Below are 19,908 nucleotides of genomic sequence, written 5' to 3'. Positions count from 1 at the left end.
GACTACACTATTGCATACCAGTTCGAAGAGATCAAAAAGAACACTCTGGATACGGCCTATGGATTTGTCTAACCTATATGCTGGGAGCTTTCCAGGCGCAAACTCTAAATGTACACTGATAACTCTGTGTGAATCTACCCTAATTGAGGAATTTATCAGGCTACACAGGGTTTGTTTGAAGTCTGAATAGAAGCTGTGGAAATAGAATGGTAGGATATTCTTAACCGCCTAATGGCTGCCAATACGCCTTTTTGTGACGGTCTTATGTGGCCTTGTTCTACAGTGTCGTTTTTTTTGTATGGCACTGTAGAATTAGTCCTGTACGGGGGCCCCATGCTGCTTAGGAGCCGGTGTGCGGTTGTCTGACCGCTTAGCTCCCGCTCTAACGCCTAATGCTAACACATTAAAGGGGCTTTCCTGTACTTTTATTTTGATGGTGTATCCTTGGGAAAGGAATAGGAAAAGTTCTAAAATTAAAAGAACGTCATGCAGCTGGCCGTCTAATGAGTATGGCGGTGTCCGGACTCACCCCCGATGGTAGATGTTGGAAGTGAGAAGGGTCGGGGATGTTGGAAGACGGCAGGTTCGGACATGTTGGATCCAACATGCCTGGATCTTTTTTATTTGCATGAGATAAGCCACAGCCAAAGGACTCTGGTAGCGGCTTTACTCTTCCCTATTAGGAATGTATGCATACTTGCACCGAGTGGGCATGTTTGTGAGTATGTCGGGAGGAATAGTTGTCATTCAGCCAACAGCTATCTGAACTGTATGGCCAACTTTTGATACAGTAGGTAATATGCCCACCTTGAGCAGTTGTGCAACAGCAGGCACAACTCTGTTTATTGGCAAGGGTTAAATGCAGGATCCGTCAGTTGCTGCTCTGCTGGCGGGGGCTGATGAAGCTCTGGATAGATGGTAAAACGTGCTTCTGGAACGGAATAGCTGATGCAAACAATTAGTACAGTTAGACGTTTATTTGTTAACTGAATAGGCTACACATTTCATTACCAGACTGGTATCTTCATCAGACCAGGGTATAATGGACGGGCAATAGATACAGAAGAAATGAGTGCCAGAAAAGATGCACTCTGACCTCATTTGCATACAGTTAAGTAATTGCGGTATGTTTTTCTTTTGGTTTTTACTGTCAATCACAAAGTTTCTTTAACCTCTTAATGACCAAAAAACTAACCCAACAACGGAAACCTGATGTGAACAGGCCTTTAGTGTAGGTTTTTTGTTTTTATGTAATAAATGGGCAATAAAATATATTTTTTATACTAAATAATTACCTTTTTTGTGGACATTTCTTTATTTTTGTTTCATTTTATTTATTTTTTTTAATCTCATGAAGGGATAATTTTTTTTTAGTAACCTTATTTTATACTTGTAATATATTAGCATTCTCCTGTATGATAATACGTTACACTTTGTAATTATGACACAGGCTGCTATTAGGACAACACATAGTGTGCCCTAACAGCAGGCTTACAGAACAGGGAGCCCTGTGGTCCCCTCTAGGTCCCCAGGGTTACCTGCAGACGGATCCCCTAGTCCACGATAGCATCATTGGGATTCTGGGAGTCCCCTTTGAGGGATAAACAGACTATCATCTGAGGATGTTACAGCTGTTAAACCAGCAAATGCGGAAAACTGCTGAAATATGAAAGAGGTGTCCTTCCTTACCTTTTCTCTTGTATCATGAAGACCAAGCAGATCAGAGACAAAGCTGGAGAAGTATAGGGTTTGGGTTATAAAAAATAAGCACCATTAAATCCATTATAACAAAATGGAAAGAATATGACACGACTACAAACCTGACGAGAGAATGCCGCCCACCAAAACTCACAGACCGGGCAAGGACACCAACGATAACACTGAAGAAGCTCCAAAGATCCACAGCGGAGATGGAAGTATCTGTCCATTGGACCACAATAAGCCACAGACTGAAGTATTGGCAGAAAAAAAACATTGCTCAAAGAAAAACTTAAGAAAATATGTTTTGAGTTTGCTAAAGAGGATGTCCCCAAACGCATGGAAGAAGTGTATTTTTTGCAAAAAAAAAGATTTGCAAGTGTACGGCATAAAGCTGGATATGTCTGTGCACTGACTTTTATTATAAGAAAAACATACTGATGTTTTTTTTGGGCTGTACTGAAGTAACAAACCATGCCCTAAATAAAAACAGCCAAAAAAGATGTATTTTTATAGCTTTATGTTTTCTAATATCTGGAAAACGGATGCATGGTATAGTATGGTGTAGTCATTTTTTTTTTTTTTTTTTTTTTTACATTTTTTTTTTTTTTTTTTTTTAATGGAAGGTTTTCTAATATAAAAGAAGGGAAATGGTTTTAAATTCATACAAAGGGGGGGGGGGGAAAGAGCATTTGCAAAACTACAATATGGTAAAGACGCCTTGGGTGCTGAATCAGAAATAATGCCAATGTAACTTGTCCTTTACTGAGTTTAGAATGGGGGCTATTTTTATGTCTGTTATAAACACATTCCTAATTCTCCCTGTCTATGTGTTGCAGGATGAAGGAATGGTGGATTCAGGTGGGACTTATTACGGTTCCTCTACTTGCTGTGTACCTGCACATTCCTCCACCTAACCTCTCCCCAGCACTCTTCACATGGAGGTCAACTGGTGCATTTTTCACATTCCAAGAACAACGGATCTTTTATAGAGGTTTTATTTTTATTCCTTATATTCCTCCCTTGGTCTTAATCAGCTGCAACCTGTGCCCTGGCGAGTGGCTGGATTGTGGCTTATAGGCACTCAGGATAAGTCTCTTCCCCTACTGGCTGTTTGGCTGATAGAGGGGGTGACACTGGCACAGGGGGAGGAGTATGTTCTTTAACGAGCATGCACGCCGCATCTGATGAGTCACACCATGACTCCGTGACAAAGGGCGGAGGACGGTTTTAGGACTGGCAGATAGATAACCAATATATAAGCTAGTTAGCAAATGCTTCTGGCTTTCGTTCGACTCTCCCTGATCAGCATTTTTAATTTTCTATCTATATGAAGAGGGGAAAAAAAATCAAAATTTATACAGTCAACCCGACCAATATCTGCAAGGTCCAATATATTTTATGTACATTTATTTTTATTGAAGATAGTTTATACTACACACCCTTCCCTCCGCAGCCTTTTTTTGTTTTTTCATTTTCACTTTTTCCTCCTATAGCTTTTTTTATTTCTCCTATTGATATAGCCATATGAGGGCTTGTTTTTTGCGGGACGAGTATTAATTTTTCATGGCACCATTTAATGTACCATATAATGTACTGGGAAGCACTATTTACTGCGGCATCTAAGGGGTTGCAGTGAAATGTCGGCAGTAACATACAGCCGACATGCGCAACTTATGCATCATGCTACGGCAGTGAGCCCACTGCATACTTTCCCTCCTGGCCTCTGCCATATATATCGGGAAGGGGTTAATAGTATCAAAAAAAGTTACATTTCGTGTTTTATCCCCATCGAAACCTTGTCATTGATGTAGTTTCGAGTTGGCTGATTAAATAAACAAACGAGTTCAGTGAAATAATTCCTTATTTCTTTAAAAGCTCTTAGGTTTTTACATAGGGAAATTTAGTAATTACAGTATATTGTAGCAGATCTTGTAACGTGATTGCATCTCGACCTGGTTGTAAAATACACCAAAATGTGTCTAGTTTCTGGCACATAATGTTACTTCAAATCTTAGATTTGTTCTTTTTAGCACATCTGCTACAAAAATAGATGATTTGTGCCTCACCGGACCCTTTTTAAAAGTATCTGAAAAAAAAAGTGTGTCTTAGCAAAAAGTGGGCAGGGCTTAAAGGGGAATTAAATGTTTGACAAACTTCTGACATGTCCTAGTGACATGTCAGAAGTTTTCATTGGTGGGGGTCTGAGCACTGAGACCCCCACCAATCGCTAAAACGAAGCGACAGAAGCGTTTGTGTGAGCGCTCTGCTGCTTCGTGTCCTTTCGCCTTTTTCTGGAAATCAATGTATCGGAGTACGGGCTCAATAGAAAGTATGAGCCCGTACTCCGATACATCGGCTTTCCAGAAAAAGACGAACAGAAACGAAGCGACTGGACACTCACACGAGCGATTCTGCCGCTTCGTTTTCGCGATTGCTGGGGGTCTCGGTGCTCGGATCCCCACCAATCAAAACATTTGACATGTCACTATGACATGTCAGAAGTTTGTCAAACGTTTAGTTACACTTTAAAATGTACCAAAGTGCAACAGAAATGTGCTAAAAACTGTTGTAAATTAAACCAACCAAGAGATGGTGTAATTAAAAGAAGCTACGCCAAATTTATCATACAGCTCGTGCCACTGTGAACAATTTGACACATCTGCTTTCTTGGTCTAAAGTTCTCTTCAGACACTCGGAACAGTTTGGTGGCTTGTTTTAATAATGGACTTTAATAGATGACGTTTTTTCACAGATATGTGTAAATATATACAGTATAATCTTTTTCTCTTTTAAGAATCTTGGGGAGCTGTGGGAAGCTCAGATGTGGTGGTTATTTTACATGGATTTCCAACATCAAGCTATGACTGGTACAAGGTAAGTGTTTTCTATAAAACTAAGTAGTACAACTATTCTAGAAGATATATACTTGTGCTATGCTAGTAAGGATGTAGTTAAGGGCCTATTCCCATCAGTGCTCTGTTTCCATTGATGGGTTCTGTCACACCTTTCTATCAGAGGAACCCATCTACGCAAATGGAAACCATAGCTTCTAGTTGCATTACCATTGATTTTAATGGTAATGCTTCCGTTGCGAAAGGTTTCCGTTTGTCTCTGTTCCGTAAGGTTTAAGATTTTTTGACGGAATCCATAGCGCAGTCGACTACACTTGCTTCCATCAAAAAAATGTAATCAACCTTATGGAACAGAGACAAACGGAAAACATTCGCAACGGAAGCATTACCATTGAAATCAATGGAAATGCAACTAGAAGCTATGGTTTCCATTTGCGTAGATGGGTTCCTCCGATGGAAAGAGGAGACAGAACCCATCAACGGAAACCGAGCGTTGATGTGAACACACCCTTCACTACATCCCGACTAGCTAAGCACAAGTACATCTCTTCTAGAATAGTGAACACGCCCTCATAGATCACTCTTCATAATCGTGAAATGCTTCAATGGAATTGACTAGTGCTGTTGACACTTGTGTACAAGTATGGGTCAAGAACGTATTGGTAAGACCGTTTACCATTGAATCCAATCTGAACAGTTCATTTAGCAAACCAAAGCTTGGTATTTGCAATACATAACCAATAAAAAAGATGTGTGCTTATCCCAGTTCTCTATTGTGTCTGCCATTGAGCCACCTTAATGTGCTTCCCCTTATGATTTATTTCATAAATTACATTTACTAGGTGTTCATAGTTTATTTTATTCTTTTGCAGGTCTGGGAAGGGCTTACACAAAGATTCCAAAGAGTAATTGCCATGGACTTTATAGGCTTTGGTTTTAGTGAAAAGCCAGTAAGTACAGCAGGTCCTCTGTTTGATGTGTACAAGTGTACATCTGACCATTGAATGAGGAGCGAGGATAGCTGGAAATCCTAAATTATTTTTTTGTTGAATTTAAAGAGACTCTGTTACCACATTATAAGTGGCCTATCTTGTACATAATATGATCGGTGCTGTAATGTAGATTACAACAGTGGTTTTTTTATTTAGAAAAACGATCATTTTTGACGGAGTTATGACCTATATTAGCTTTATGCTAATGAGTTTCTCAATGGACAACTGGGCGTGTTTTACTTTTTGACCAAATGGGCGTTGTGGAGAGAAGTGTATGACGCTGACCAATCAGTGACCAATCGGCGTCATACACTTCTCTCCATTCATTTACACTGCACTAGCGATATAGCTATATCGCTATGTGCTGCCACATACACAAACACTAACATTACTGCAGTGTCCTGACAATGAATATACATTACCTCCAGCCAGGACGGGATGTGTATTCATTCTCCTGAACACTTCTGTAGCGTCTCTGTGAGTTACAGCACAGCGAGATCTCGCTGTAAATGACAGCTTACAGTGTAATCTCGCGAGACTACGCCTGCTATGCTGTAAATCACAGAGAAGTGCTGAATACACGTCACGTCACGTCAGGATTCTGAATACACATCACGTCCTGGCTGGAGCTAATGTATATTCATTGTCAGGACACTGCAGTAATGTTATAGTGTGTGTATGAGGCTGCACATAGCTATATAGCTATCTGCAGTGTAAATGAATGGGGAGAAGTGTATGACGCTGATTGGTCACTGATTGGTCAGCGTCATACACTCCTCTGTACAATGCCCAATTGGCCAAAAAGTAAAACACGCCCAGTTGTCCATTGAGAAACTCATTAGCATAAAGCGAAAATAAGTCATAACTCTGTCAAAAATGATAATTTTTCTAAATAAAAAACACTACTGTAATCTTCATTACAGCGCCGATCATATCATGTACAAGATAGGGCACTTATAATGTGGTGACAGAGCCTCTTTAAAACGTCCCCTCTTCCCTTAACAGTATCCACACAGAATGCTTTACTTTATTTTTAATCTTTTTATTTTTTACATTTTGCATCATGCCTATTTCTGAAGTCTGCCATTTGTGTGTTCATTGGCTGTCCTTCCTGCATTCTCTCTTAAGGCCCTTTTACACTGGGCGATGTTCGTGCAGAAGTGTGTTCATATAAGGCTCGTCGATAATTGCCATGTTTAAACGGCAGCGAGCAGCAAGCGCTCGATCATCTTCTGATCATATCGTTTTAAAAAAGTTAAATATCGTTGTCGGCAGCACGTCTTGGTGTGTAAACGGAGACACGCTGCCGACATGATGATAATGGATGGGGATGAGCGATCAGAGTAACGAGCGTACGAGTGTAACAATCGATGATGTCTCATTGATCGGCGGTCGCTGCACCGGCCGATTGTCGGCTGGTGTAAAAAGCCCTTTACTCTCTCTTTTTGCAGATATTGTTTTTGTTTATTCTTTGTTACCTCCAAGAGCCTCTACTTAGGGCCCTTTTACACTGGCCAATTATCGGGCAAATGGGCGTTCATAGAATGCTTGACGATAATTGCCCTGTGTAAACAGAGCAGCGATCAGCGATGAACGAGCAAACGCTCGTTCATCAACTGGTCGTTTTGTTTTAAATGTGTAAACTATTATTGTTGTCGGTAGTACATCTCCCTGTGTAAACAGGGAGACGTGCCGCCGACGCGATAGAACTGTGTGGAGACGAGCGATCGGAGTAACGATCGCTGGTCCCCATACTAGCTCCTTGTCACAGGAGCAAACTAGCGCTGATCAACGAGCTGTCTCGTTGATTGGCTCTCGTTGCACTGGCCAAACTTGGCCGGTGTAAAAGTACCTTGACTCCATCCTCCCATTTAGTTGTGAGACCTGTCCCTGATCTCAGTGTCTCTTTTCTATGTGTGCAGACGTTAGGACCACCTCTTTCTTCTAGCTTGTATTACATCTGAACAGTAAAGGAAAGTGTTAGTGTGGTTGGTGATCAGACTAAATTCATTTTGTATTGGAAAAAAAAAATTCTTTATATGAACTAAAAGCTGGAGACTAAGTAGCTTTGTTACAAATTATTCTTGGCACAGAACTGAAAATACTCAACTTTGTATGCCCTTATATATAGTGATAAGAGTGTACCTTATGTGAGACATCATGCTTGGAATCCTAGCCAAAGGGTTTTTTTTTCTTTAAAACTTACAGCGCACGAAAAACCCTTTTTATCGGTTGTGTACATGATAATCAGTACTCCAGGTTTTGCACAAATTTGAGGTTTGATTTTTTTTTTTTTTTCTCCATATTGCTCATTTCCATAGTTTTAATAATAACATTCATTTTGCAGAGGTTCCACCGCTATTCCATTTTTGAACAGGCCAGTATTGTAGAAGCTCTGATCAGTCACCTTGGCTTGACAGATCAAAAATTGAACTTACTTTCTCACGATTATGGAGATACCGTCGCCCAGGAATTGCTTCATAGGTCAGTACTCCAACCCCCACACTTGCATGAAGGTTTCATTTTGTGTTGTGAAGATAGGTCCTATGTTTTTTTTAAGGTGTGTTCAAAAACTGAAAAATGAAGCTTCTGGCAATATATTGTTTTGGAGCTCCACATGCCCCCAAAGTTTTACTTATTTGGACAGTAACCAAGTATTATTTGACTGCCACAGCTGCAGTCAATAGAAGGGGATCTCTGGAACAGTGATGTTTAGGTAAGTAAACCGAGCTGCTCCAGAGATCCCAGGCAATCTTCTGCTAGACCATCGCCTGTGCTGGTCATTACAGTTGTCCAGATAACTTTGGGGGCATGTATGGCTCAAAGCTACCGTATAGTCAAAAGCCGAATTTACCTTTTTCATGGGAAGCAAAATTAAATTTTCTAGCCTTTTTCATGTTTTTTCTGTTCCATATTTTAAATACCTGTCTATAATTTTGTTAGATAGAATTTCTTATATTGTAGATGAGTATTAACATTCGCGCACAGGGTACACAATGGATAATTAGTGCCCACAGATCTTTATTCTTTTTGTATCTAGTCTTACAACTTAAAGAGTTTTTCCTTAGGTATGAACACAGAAGAAAAGGACACATTAACATCGGGAGTTTGTGTCTCTCCAATGGAGGTAAGGCAATGTTTGCAGAAATTAGATTTTGATTCACATAGGCCAGTCCTGCCAGGAGGGTTCATTTTTTCTTTTTCTTTGAGGTTGCTGCTCTCTTTCAATGTGAACTCTACAATATATGAATATATAAAAAAAAAAAAAAAAGATTTTGGGAATCTGGTTACAGTATCCTTTTGAACATTTTCTCTAAAGGCATCTCATTAAACATACCACTTCATGGTATTTGATGAGTAATCAGTAATCCTTAGTAATTGAGTTTCCTAAAATCCAGGGTGCTAAATAATTGTTCAAATTTCTTTAGACTTCTTGCAGTGTACCCTCCTTTAACCCCTTCCCTGCCCTCTATTTGGCTATGATCTTGGGTCATAGCATCAGTTACATGAACATTTCTTTCTGTCCTGGAGCACAGCTCATACTTGTCATGCCCTACTTTGTATCCTAATAGAAAGTAGTTTATACTATAAGGGTCCGTTCACCGTTGTTGGTTTTGCATATACAAAATCCGATGTGTAATTACCACATGATCTGCGGCAGAAATCTGGGGCAATTCTGCTGTTGGTGGGCTGCAGAACAACACAAGGATTTCCCCCATTGTAATTCATTGGGGCTAATCCTTAACTTTTCCGTGCAGAATCTGCAGGAATAAGCAGCATGCGACCTATTTCTGCAGGTTTTTTTATATTCTTTTTTTGGTGTGGGGAAAAAAAAACAACAAAAATTTTCCTGTAAAATATGAATGGTTTTGCAGAAACCCCATTTACCTGCTTTAGGTGCGAATTGTCATTGGCTTTAATTCAGATTCTGTGTGAAATCCTACACGTGTAAACTGAAGCTTAAAGGCTTATGAGGGCATTTTTTTCCCCCCTTAAATAAATAGATTAGTCAGTGTGTTTAGTGTAATTTTGTAATTAGTCTTTATCAAAAACTAGTTTTACTTTTGAAGATACAGCAGTTTTGTATTCTCTGTATACAGAACAGCTGTATCTCCTGTTTTACACTGAATCAGTCAGTCCCGCTGCCCTGACTTGTTCAGTGTTGGCGAGACACGCAGGATCCACCTGTAATAGGTCACATCTAAGTTGGTGAATGTAAACTTATTACTTCAACTGTAAGTATTAGCTTTAGATTAGTTTGACTGGTTGCAAAATATCAATGTATTCACACTTGTATAAATTGGAATCTATTTTTGGGAGAAATTTGTACACCAAATTTTTTTTAAAAAATTATTTTTGTTTTTTGCAGGAATCTTCCCAGAGACTCATCACCCCAGATTAATTCAGAAGGTTGTTTTTAATGTATGATTTATAGTAAAAAGCGTGTCATATTTTCGGGTATATTCACTCATGGCAGGTTTGTATGTGACTGAAAATCCGTTCCATACATCTGATTGGTGTTCTAGCAGTGAGCACATGGATTTTTGCAAGCCTCACTGCAATGGCCTTTTATCCACTTAGATGCCGCAGTCAATGGTGAACGCGGCATCTAAACTGTTAGGAGAGGGGCGGCCCCCTTTGTCACTCCATGGGCACCGCAAATGAAGGCTCCCTGGTCTGCCATCTAAAAGCCAGAATCACGCACGCAGTTTTTAGTGTTTTTTTTGGCTGTGTTTATTTTTAGCCAAAGCCATAAGTGGATCCATAAAGAAGGAAAGTTATAAAGCAAAGACTGATGCTTCTTTTGTGTCCACTCCTGTGTTTGGCTCAAAAAAACTGAGCCAACAACTGGCCTTATAGAAGTATTGCAGTGTATTTAGTATTGCAGTGTAGGGTACCAGCAATCAAACGATTGCTTGCTCAAGTCCCTTAGGGGTGCAAAAAAAGAAATAATATTAAAAGTTTAAAAAGCCCCCTTTTCCTATTTTTCCCCTCAAGTAATTAAAAAAAGAAAAAACTAATAACATAATTGGTGTCTGTAAGAGAGAAAAATATTAAAAAGATATAAAAAAAAGCACGAGAAATTTTTTTGGTCATCTTAGCGCCCCAAAAAAATGGAATAAAATGTGGTCAAATAGTTGCATTGTATCAATAAAAACTACAGCACGGCCCGCAAAAAACAAGCGCTTACACAGCTCCATAGACATAAAAAAAAAGTTATGGCTTTCAGAATATGGCAACACAAATCAAATATTTTAACAAATAGTTTTTCCTTTGTAAAAGTAGTAAAGCATAAAAAAAACAATATGAATTTGTTATTTTTGTAATTGTATTGACCCACAGAATAAAGTTAACACTGTAAAAAAACAAAAACCAAAGAACAATGGAGGAATCACTTTTTAATTTTTTTTTTCACTTTTCCACCACGCAAAGATATTTTTTTTTTTTTCAGTTTCCCAGTACATTTTATAATGCATTAAATAGTGCCATTAAAAACCATAACTCGTCCCGCAAAAGATATACCCCTGTGTGTCTTTGTCGACAGAAAAATATAAAAATGTGGCTTTTGGAATGCGTGGAGAAAAAAAACCAAAAAATGGCCATGGTCTTAAATTGTACATTGTAAATTGTTAAAAAAAAAAAAAAAGATGAAGCCCTAGAGATATTGGCTTCGTTTGGCAGAGATGAGGATGGCCAAGGACTTTAATTGCAAATAAAAAAGTGCAGTTCACTCTATTTCATGAGAATCAGTCACGCATCGCTTGTATGGATGCACCCTGCAGCTGCTCGGCCTCCGGGACTAGTATCCTCTAGAAGAAAAAGTCAACCGTCGTTTTATTAGGAGCTGAACATACAACACAGATACCCTACCCTCTTCTTGTGTTAGTCTTCGGCCTATATTCACCTCTCCTCAATGAAGCCAACAGCAGGGGCACGGTGTTGTTCTTGATATCTCCTGATCTATGATATGTCAGAAGTTTCCATAACTGGAAATATAGTTTAACATAATCCACAGCCAACCACACACTTAAAAAGAGCCTTGAAAATGGGAAATGTCTAACTGAATAAAGGCCAATGCACTCTATCCTTTTTTTTGGTCCGTATGTAGGTAGGTTTGGATGTAGATTCATGAAGGACCCTTTATAGTATAGTTGGAGGTAATTTGTAGGTTGTGCAAGATCGTGAATATGCCTTGAATTGTGTTTTACTTCAGTAGTAGAAGGTTTTAGCAATTTGGAACAATTTAGAATGGGGATCCAAAGATCACAATACTTTTGAAGTCACTTTCAGTATACACAGACTGTGGAGTTTAATAAATAAGCAAAATATTTCTCATTGTTTTCTCTACCACCAGCTGCTGAAAGATGGTGGGATTTTTACACCAGTACTAACTAGGCTGATGAACTTTTACTTCTTTAGCAAAGGGTGAGTATTATTGGAGGATTTCTAGAATTAAAACATTCATTGGGCTGATCAATGAATGTTGCATTTACTGCTATCTCCCTTCTTGGTTACGTCTGGTGCTAGTTACGACTGCATTTTTTTCCTTCTCTCACACTTTGCAGGTCACATTTGTTCATTGAGTAATACTTTCTGAGAAATGAGGTGGCAGTCCACTTAGAAATTGAACCGTGTTCCCATAGTAACAAATGTTATATTGCCATAAAATGCATGGTATTATACTTTACAAATATATTACATAGTATATTATGACATAGGAATTCTGTTAATCAGAAAATAACAGTTACTAATAGTTGTCATTTACAAAAAGTTTGTATTGTCCATTGTCTGTGATGATGGTTTATTGCTTTTGTATTGGCAGTATCGGTGAGGTATTTGGTCCTTATACACAGCCTTCAGAAGCTGAATATTGGGATATGTGGACTGCACTCAGGAACAATGATGGCAATCTAGTAGTAGACAGGTAAAGCATAAATAATCTAGTTGGCATTGGGTTTCCAGAGGACAATGGATTATTACTACTACTATAGTTTATACGCACCCATACCAGTGTTGCTTACTCTTCTGTAATGTTCAGAGGGCCTTCAGGAAGAGTAGGCTATCCCCCAGACTTCTCAATACGGAATCAGAGGAGGCACTCTAACTGAAAGGTTGTGCTGCTAAGCTGTGGTAAGGGGCCAGGGTCACTGTCTTAGGATTCTGGTAAAATCTGGGGTGCTGGTGTCTGCTATGTTAAAGTCTCCATGTATTTCAGTACAGTTCATGTCCACTACTCATGATTCAAGAGTGGTTGGGGCATGGTCTTCATATTAACTATATACTGAAAATTTTGCGCCAAGCGTGCCACCCACAATTAGCATTCTCTCTCTTAGGACATTTCTCAAAAGTAAGCAAGTATGACTTACATGTTCTACAGTTTGCGCTAAGTCATGGTTTTATTTAAAGGCTATGTAAACCTTTGTGCTGAATTATTTTTATTTTTTTCTGAAATGCAAAATGATGCTGTAGAGTCTGTGAAACTCCTTTACATAGCTGGCCGTCCTGCTGTTTCTGATGTAGATCTCTGTATCTACTCTGCTCCCTGTGTACCAGGCGCATCAGAGTGTGGAGAGGGGGAAAGCATCCAGGCCTTCAGGGAGGGAAATTACAATCTCCTCAGCATCAATGTCTGCCAGCAGAAGAGATCCCTCATAAGCTGTAGGAGTAGTAAGCAGTACAGCAATAAAGCTGTGCTGAGAAATGAGAGCTACTGCAGAATTCACATCCAGCATAGTTAGTACTGTTGAAAAAAGACGAACGTATATCCATCAAGTTCAACTAAGGGATAAAGCATATATTACTGTATCACGCTCACATGAGAAAAGTCTGAAACTAGGAGCAGGTTGCAAACTCAATATAAGGGAAGAGGGGGGGGGGGTGGTCTGAAAATGAATGACGGAATAAAGACTGCAGCCTGAACCTTAGTGCTGCTTTTTTTAAACTCCAGGTAACCACTAACATAAATATAAATTTTTTCCATGTCAAAGGTGTCCATAGCCTTTAACCTCTACTAAACAGTTTTAACAGTTGTTTCTTTTTAAGAGATGTCTAAAGTATACAATATAATTTATTATAACCTCAATTTGGTTCTTTAGTATTTTACAGTATATAAACCAGCGCAGAAAGTACAGAGAACGATGGGTGGGTGCTTTGACCAATACATCGATTCCATGTGAGTATTTTTTTTTTCTCCTACAGACAAGCCACATTTGTATAGAAATAAATTCTGCATTAATAGAGGGGTAGCCTCTGTTCAGGATCCTTCTCTCTTGGTCAGATTAGAGAGCGGTTACAAAAAGCATCTCTCTTGAGACACAAGAATATACAATTAGTAGGTATATGGGACAGAGTTCCCAAAGCATGAAACCATATTTAAGAATCCACTCATCTGGTGTGTGTGGAGGATGTCCTACAGCAGAGGACACCAACCACTACACCCTAGGGCCAGGACAACCATCAATATTGAATTGTAGAGATCTTCCACCTCCAATCGAACATCCTATCACCTTATGGTTGATCGGCCCTGACCAGACATTAGATGAAACTGGGAATGTAGAAATCACAGGGACCAAAAAAGAAAGAAAATAACCAGCACTGAGGGAACAATACCAATCTCACAAGACAGGACAATGCAATAGAGACCACACTTACTCCACTATGGGGGGGTAGTAGATGTGTGATAGACTATCTTCCTTTCTGGACGTCCTGAAGTGGTCTGTGGTAGTGATCTCTAGGGTGGATTTTAAGTTGTAGCTCCATAGCCTTTGTAAATAGTTCAAGAACAGCTATTTTATTAGTTGTTTAAAATAAGTAAAATACCGTGCGACGCGTTGCGTAGAAAAAAATGCAAACATCAAGGTATGCATTATATGGTAATATAACATTTTGCTAACCGGATATCACATTAGGGTTCATGAATAAAATGGTATTGGTGGGCGTTTCATCAACCAGAAGTCGTCACTCCTGGAAATCGGAAGTGAACTCCTGCCCGTTGGGGAAAAAAAAAAAAAAAGTGACCTGCTATTCGTGAAGTAAAAATGTAATAATCATCTTAAAAATTAAAGATGTTGGTGGTAAGTAGGTCTTGTGGGACCAATTACTGTTATGGCTAAAAAAAACATATGTACATTGTATCTTCCAACCAGTATTTGTTGCGGGACGGACAGAGTCACGTGCTGTAATAAAAATAGTCGATGTTCACTACATAAGCTCTCAACAACCGGAAAAAATGGAAGTGACTTGTTTATATTAAAAAATGTCTGTGTATAGTTGGACATTGATATTCACTTAGAAGGCTTGGAATTTCTAATGGATGGGGGACCCAGTAGTCTCACTAAGAACAATTCCAACCATCACAATGTTGACAACCATATTTTTCATATGAAAAATAGACTGTTTTAAAAGTTACAAAAATGATAGTAATTTTCAAATATAAAATAGAGCAAAATGTATATAACATATGCGCTCCAACACATACAATTCACAAACACCAGATACCTAAAACCACGTAATAAGATAAAATCTTAATATATACAGTAGGTCTTAACACTGTTTGATGTGATTTGATCTCAATCAGCTGTTTTAGATGTCTGTGTTGTTTGTGTTGGAGCAAGGATGCTATATATATTTTGTTCTATTTGTCTTAGCGATCTACAAGAGCTTGCCAGCTTCCCGCTGCCCACACATATTGCTACAAGCTGTGAGGCGCTAGTGTTGCCTGCTGTGCTTGTGTTTTGTTCAAATATAAAATAATAATTTTCTTGATACATAAAGATATAAGATAAATATGTCTTCTTATATGAGCAAGTGAGATCAATTAATACCTGTGGTAAAATTATAATTATGGCAATATTAAAATATATCAATATAGTAAATCTAAAATGTAGTCTTTGGATATACCTAAAGAAGTAAAAATATGGGTCTGAAAGGATATTGGAGTATATCCTTTCTGAAACGAATAAACGTGTTCTAATGATTCATTTAGACCTTTAGAGTATTAACCCTTTAATGTCACAGCTATATTGGCAATTGAGGACTGTTCTGAGCACCATACCTTTTTTTAAAATTTTTCCATCACGGTAGCTGTATTAGGGCTTGTTTTTTGCTGACCGAGTTATATTTTTAAGTGGCACCATTTTTTTTAGGTACATATAACTTATTGGTTAACTTTTTCAAACTTTTTTTTTAGTGGGGATTGGAAAATATCAGCAATTTCACCATATATATATTTTTTCATTTTAAATGTATGCCATTCACCATGGGGCATAAATAACGGGTTACCTTTATTCTATGTGTTCGTACAATTCCGACGACACCATATATGTCTATTTGTTTTGCTGCTTTTGCCTAATAATAGCACATTTCATGGATATAAAATCATTTCTATGTCTAATAAACTTTTGGACTTTAACTATTCTTTTCGTCTGACTAGGGGGACTTCAAATGCTAATTTCTGATTGCTTCAATAATGCTTTTGTATACTCCGTTTTTGTATACTGCCAGGTAGTCTATTAGGCCCCCTGCCCACGGCCATAGCTGTGTGTAGGGTTCGTGATTACAGCACGGACGGTCCACGGACTATCACCAATGTTTTCCCCGTTTCAAAAGATTATTTAGGGTTTCTCTGTTATTTGGTCTTTTTTAACCCCTTACTGACTGGGCCATTTTGCACGTTAATGACCAAGGATTATTTTTTGTTTTCTTGCGGTCGCATTCCAAGAGTCGTAACTTTTTTTTTATTCCGTCGACATAGCCGTATAAGGGCTTGTTTTTTGTGGGACGAGTTGTATTTTGTAATTGTACCATTTTTAGATGCTTATAACATATTGATTAACTTTTATTAACTTTATTTTAGGAGAGAATTGAAAATAAGCAGCTATTCCAGCATTGATTTTCACGTTCTACATTTACGCCGTTTACTATGCAGCATAAATAACATGTTCCCGTAATCGTGCCGACCCATAGAATAAAGTGGATACCAAATATGTAAAGGTTTTATATGTTTTTTCTACGTTTGCACAATAAAAACCCTTTTAGAAAAAAATTACTTGTTTTTGCATCGCCGCATTCCAAGAGCCGTAACTTTTTTTATTTTTCCGTCGATGTGGCCGTACGTGGGCTTGATTTTTGCGGGACAATGTGTAGTTTTCATTAGTACTATTTTGGGGTACATAGGACTTATAGATTAACTTTTATTTTATTTTTTTTATGGGAAAAAATAGAGAATTTTGCTGTTTTTTTGGACACCGTTCATCCGGCGGTTTAATTAATGCGTTCATTTTATTGGTCAAGTTGTTACGATCGCTGGGATACCATATATGTGTATGTGTGATTTGTTTTGACAGTTTTACTAAATAAATCCACTTTTTGGGCCCAAAAAGTAGTTTTATTTGACTTTGACTGTAATTTATTTATTTTTTTCACAAACTTTTAACTGTTATTTTTTTTTAGTCCCACCAGGGGACTTCACTATGCAATCTGCTGATCGCATATATAATGCTTTGGTATACTTCGTATACCGAAGCATTATTGCCTGTCAGTGTAAAACTGACAGGCAACCTATTAGGTCATGCCTCCGGCATCGCCTAACAGGCAGATGCTGAAGACAGACCTGGGGGTCTTTGTTAGACCCACGACTGTCATGGAAACCCGACGGCGACCCGCGATTTGTTTGTGGGGGCGCCGATTGGGTGACAGAGGGAGCTCCCTCCCTCTGTCAAACACATTAGATGCCGCTGTCACTATTGACAGCGGCATTTAATGGGTTAAACTGCCGAAATCGGAGCTCGCTTCGATTCCGGCAGTTGCAGCAGGAGCCAGGCTGTGTATAACAGCCGTGCTCCTGCCGCTGATCGCGTGGGTACAGTGACAGTACCCGCGCCATCACAGGACGGATATATCCGTCCTCCTGCACGAACTAGCAGCTGCTGAGGACGGATATATCCGTCCTTCGGCGTTAAGATGAGAACAGATTGTAGAATCTCCTAATGTTGTGTAATCATTTTTTTTTAAATACGAGTGTTTAACCCCTTAATGACCAGCCTATTTTAGACCTTAATGACCAAGCTATTTTTTACGTTTTTGAATCGTCGCATTCCAAGAGCTATAACGTTTTTATTTTTGCGTCGACATAGCTGTATAAGGTCTTGTTTTTTGCGGGACAAGTTGTATTTTTTAATAGCACCATTTTGGGGGACATATTATTTATTGATTAACTTTTATTAACTTTTTTTTGGGGGGAATAGAAAAAAATCAGAAATTTCACCACACTTTTTTGCGTCCTAAATCTACGTCGTTTACCGTGTAGTATAAATAACACAAGTTTATTCAGCGGGTTATTACGATTGCAACGATATCAAATTTGTATAGTTTTTGTATGTTTTACTACTTTTACACAGTAAAAACGCTTTTTCTTCAAAATTATTTGTTTTTGTGCCTCCATATTTGAAGAGCCGTAACGTTTTTATTTTTTCGCCGATGCAGTTGTATGAGGGCTTTTTTTTTGCGGGAAGACTTGTAGTTTTTATTTGTACCATTTTGGAGTAGATGCCACTTTTTGATGACTTTTTAATCAAATTTTTTTAAAGTCAGGATTCACAGAAAACAGCAATTTTTCCGTCGTTTTTTATTTCATTTTTACGACGTTCACCGTGCGGGTTAAGTAATATAATAGATTTATAGTCGGGGTCGTTACGGACGCGGCGATACCAAATATGTGTAACTTTTTAACTGTATTTTGGTTTTTTAATAGTAAAGCGGTTTGTAAGGGGAAAAAGTGGGTTTTTCATTTTTTTTTTTTCACTTTTTTTTCACTTTTTTTTATTAACTTTATTAAACTTTTTTTTTTAAACTTTTTTACTAGTCCCACTAGTGGACTTCACTATGCGATCCTCCGATCGCTATTATAATACACTGCAATACTTTTGTATTGCAGTGTATTATGCCTGTCCATTTAAAACGGACAGGCATCTGCTAGGTCATGCCTGCGGCATGATCTAGCAGGCATTCATTACTGGCAGACCTGGGGGCCTTTATTAGGCCCCCGGCTGCCATGGGAGACACAGACACTCGGCGATCGTATCGCCGGGTGTCGATGGGAGAGAGAGGGAGCTCCCTCCCTCTCTCCAAAACCACTCAGATGCGGTGCACGCTATTGAGCACCGCATCTGAGGTGTTAAACGGGTGAGATTGATACTAATATCGATCTCACCCGGCAGAGCAGGGACGCCCTCAGCTACCTCTGGCAGCTGAGAGCAGGGAGATTTGGCAGCTCCCTGCTCTGTTTACTTATTCCGATGCCGCGACGTAAAAAGTCTATGGCATCGGAATAAGGCCCGTTAGTGACCGACGTAAAAATACTATGGGCCGGTCACTAACTGGTTAATATTATATCAGTTGAGGGTGGCTGTATTAAATTATTTTCCTACTGGTAGTTTCTTTTTTTAACGTTGTACTTGAGCCAAGATTCTTATTAAATCACTTAGTCATCGGATAACTTTCGGGTTTTTGGATAACCTTCAGCTGAAAAATTTTACAGAGTATAGATAAGAGTTTCAAAATTCTGATCTAAAGTATAATTAATGGTCCTTATCTGGCCAAAGGGAATGTGTGTCTTCCACCTTATATGAAGACCGCTCTTGAAATCTAGATAGCTGTTCACATGCCTTTTTTTTTTTTTTGGGCCGTATATGGCAGCACGCCTCCAAACATCTGCCCATTGACTTCAATGGAAAAAACGGAGTTCTGTTCCAACAGGCCATTTTTTTACGCGCCCGTTTTGAAAAACAGCCACATTAAACACCCGCGAGAGTGCATGTCACTTCTTTAGCTGTTTTTGAAGCCGTTTTTCATTGACTCTAGAAAAACAGCGCCACGAAAAACACGAGTTTTATTAAAAACCGGCTGAAACTCAGGAGCAGTTTTCCCTTGAAAACAGCTCTGTATTTTCAGATGTTTTTTTATTAAGCATGTGAACATAGCCTTAGCATCACCTTGTTTAAAGTGTGTCTCGGTACCGATGCTCATATTTTTATATATTTTCTTCGATCTAAAAATATAACTTCTTGTTTTCTCATATGGCCAGTAAATTGTAATCCTCAAGTATTTTGATTGAGGTCCTGGATGAGTTGGATTAAATCTGGCTCTGTCCCTTCCCAAATTAAAATGTCGATTTTAAAAAGAGGATTTTTTTTGAGTACTCACTGTAAAATCCTTCTCTTGTCGGTTTTTTTTTTTTTTATTTTTTTTATTTTATTGGGGGACACAGTAGATCGTTGCTATAGGCTGCGGGCACTAGTAGGCGACACTAAACATTAAAAATGTTAACTCCTTCACAGGCTATATCTCTCCTGTAGAAAATGAGC

The 19,908-nt window shown here is 38.7% G+C and overlaps 1 protein-coding gene across 6 annotated transcripts in view; it reads left to right on the top strand.

The window, feature by feature from the left end:
* The window catches only part of MEST (mesoderm specific transcript), a 36,018-nt gene that overhangs the window by 2,871 nt on the left and 13,239 nt on the right, over positions 1-19,908 (top strand). For 4 of the 6 annotated variants that reach the window (XM_075857518.1, XM_075857520.1, XM_075857521.1 and 1 more), the window contains exons 2-10: positions 2,538-2,692; positions 4,496-4,575; positions 5,426-5,503; positions 7,893-8,029; positions 8,614-8,672; positions 9,915-9,967; positions 11,901-11,971; positions 12,369-12,470; positions 13,642-13,718. In XM_075857518.1, the coding sequence (XP_075713633.1) occupies positions 2,539-2,692; positions 4,496-4,575; positions 5,426-5,503; positions 7,893-8,029; positions 8,614-8,672; positions 9,915-9,967; positions 11,901-11,971; positions 12,369-12,470; positions 13,642-13,718 (811 nt within the window). In that variant the 5' untranslated portion in view covers position 2,538. Of the gene's footprint in view, positions 1-2,537; positions 2,693-4,495; positions 4,576-5,425; positions 5,504-7,892; positions 8,030-8,613; positions 8,673-9,914; positions 9,968-11,900; positions 11,972-12,368; positions 12,471-13,641; positions 13,719-16,400; positions 16,520-19,908 lie in introns of those variants that run through there. The other 2 variants (XM_075857524.1, XM_075857523.1) reach the window with 2 other exon arrangements.

The sequence above is a fragment of the Rhinoderma darwinii genome, chromosome 3 (genome assembly GCF_050947455.1).
Source record: "Rhinoderma darwinii isolate aRhiDar2 chromosome 3, aRhiDar2.hap1, whole genome shotgun sequence".
NCBI classification, from domain to species: Eukaryota; Metazoa; Chordata; class Amphibia; order Anura; family Rhinodermatidae; genus Rhinoderma; species Rhinoderma darwinii.
This window is presented reverse-complemented; position numbering and strand designations above follow the sequence as displayed.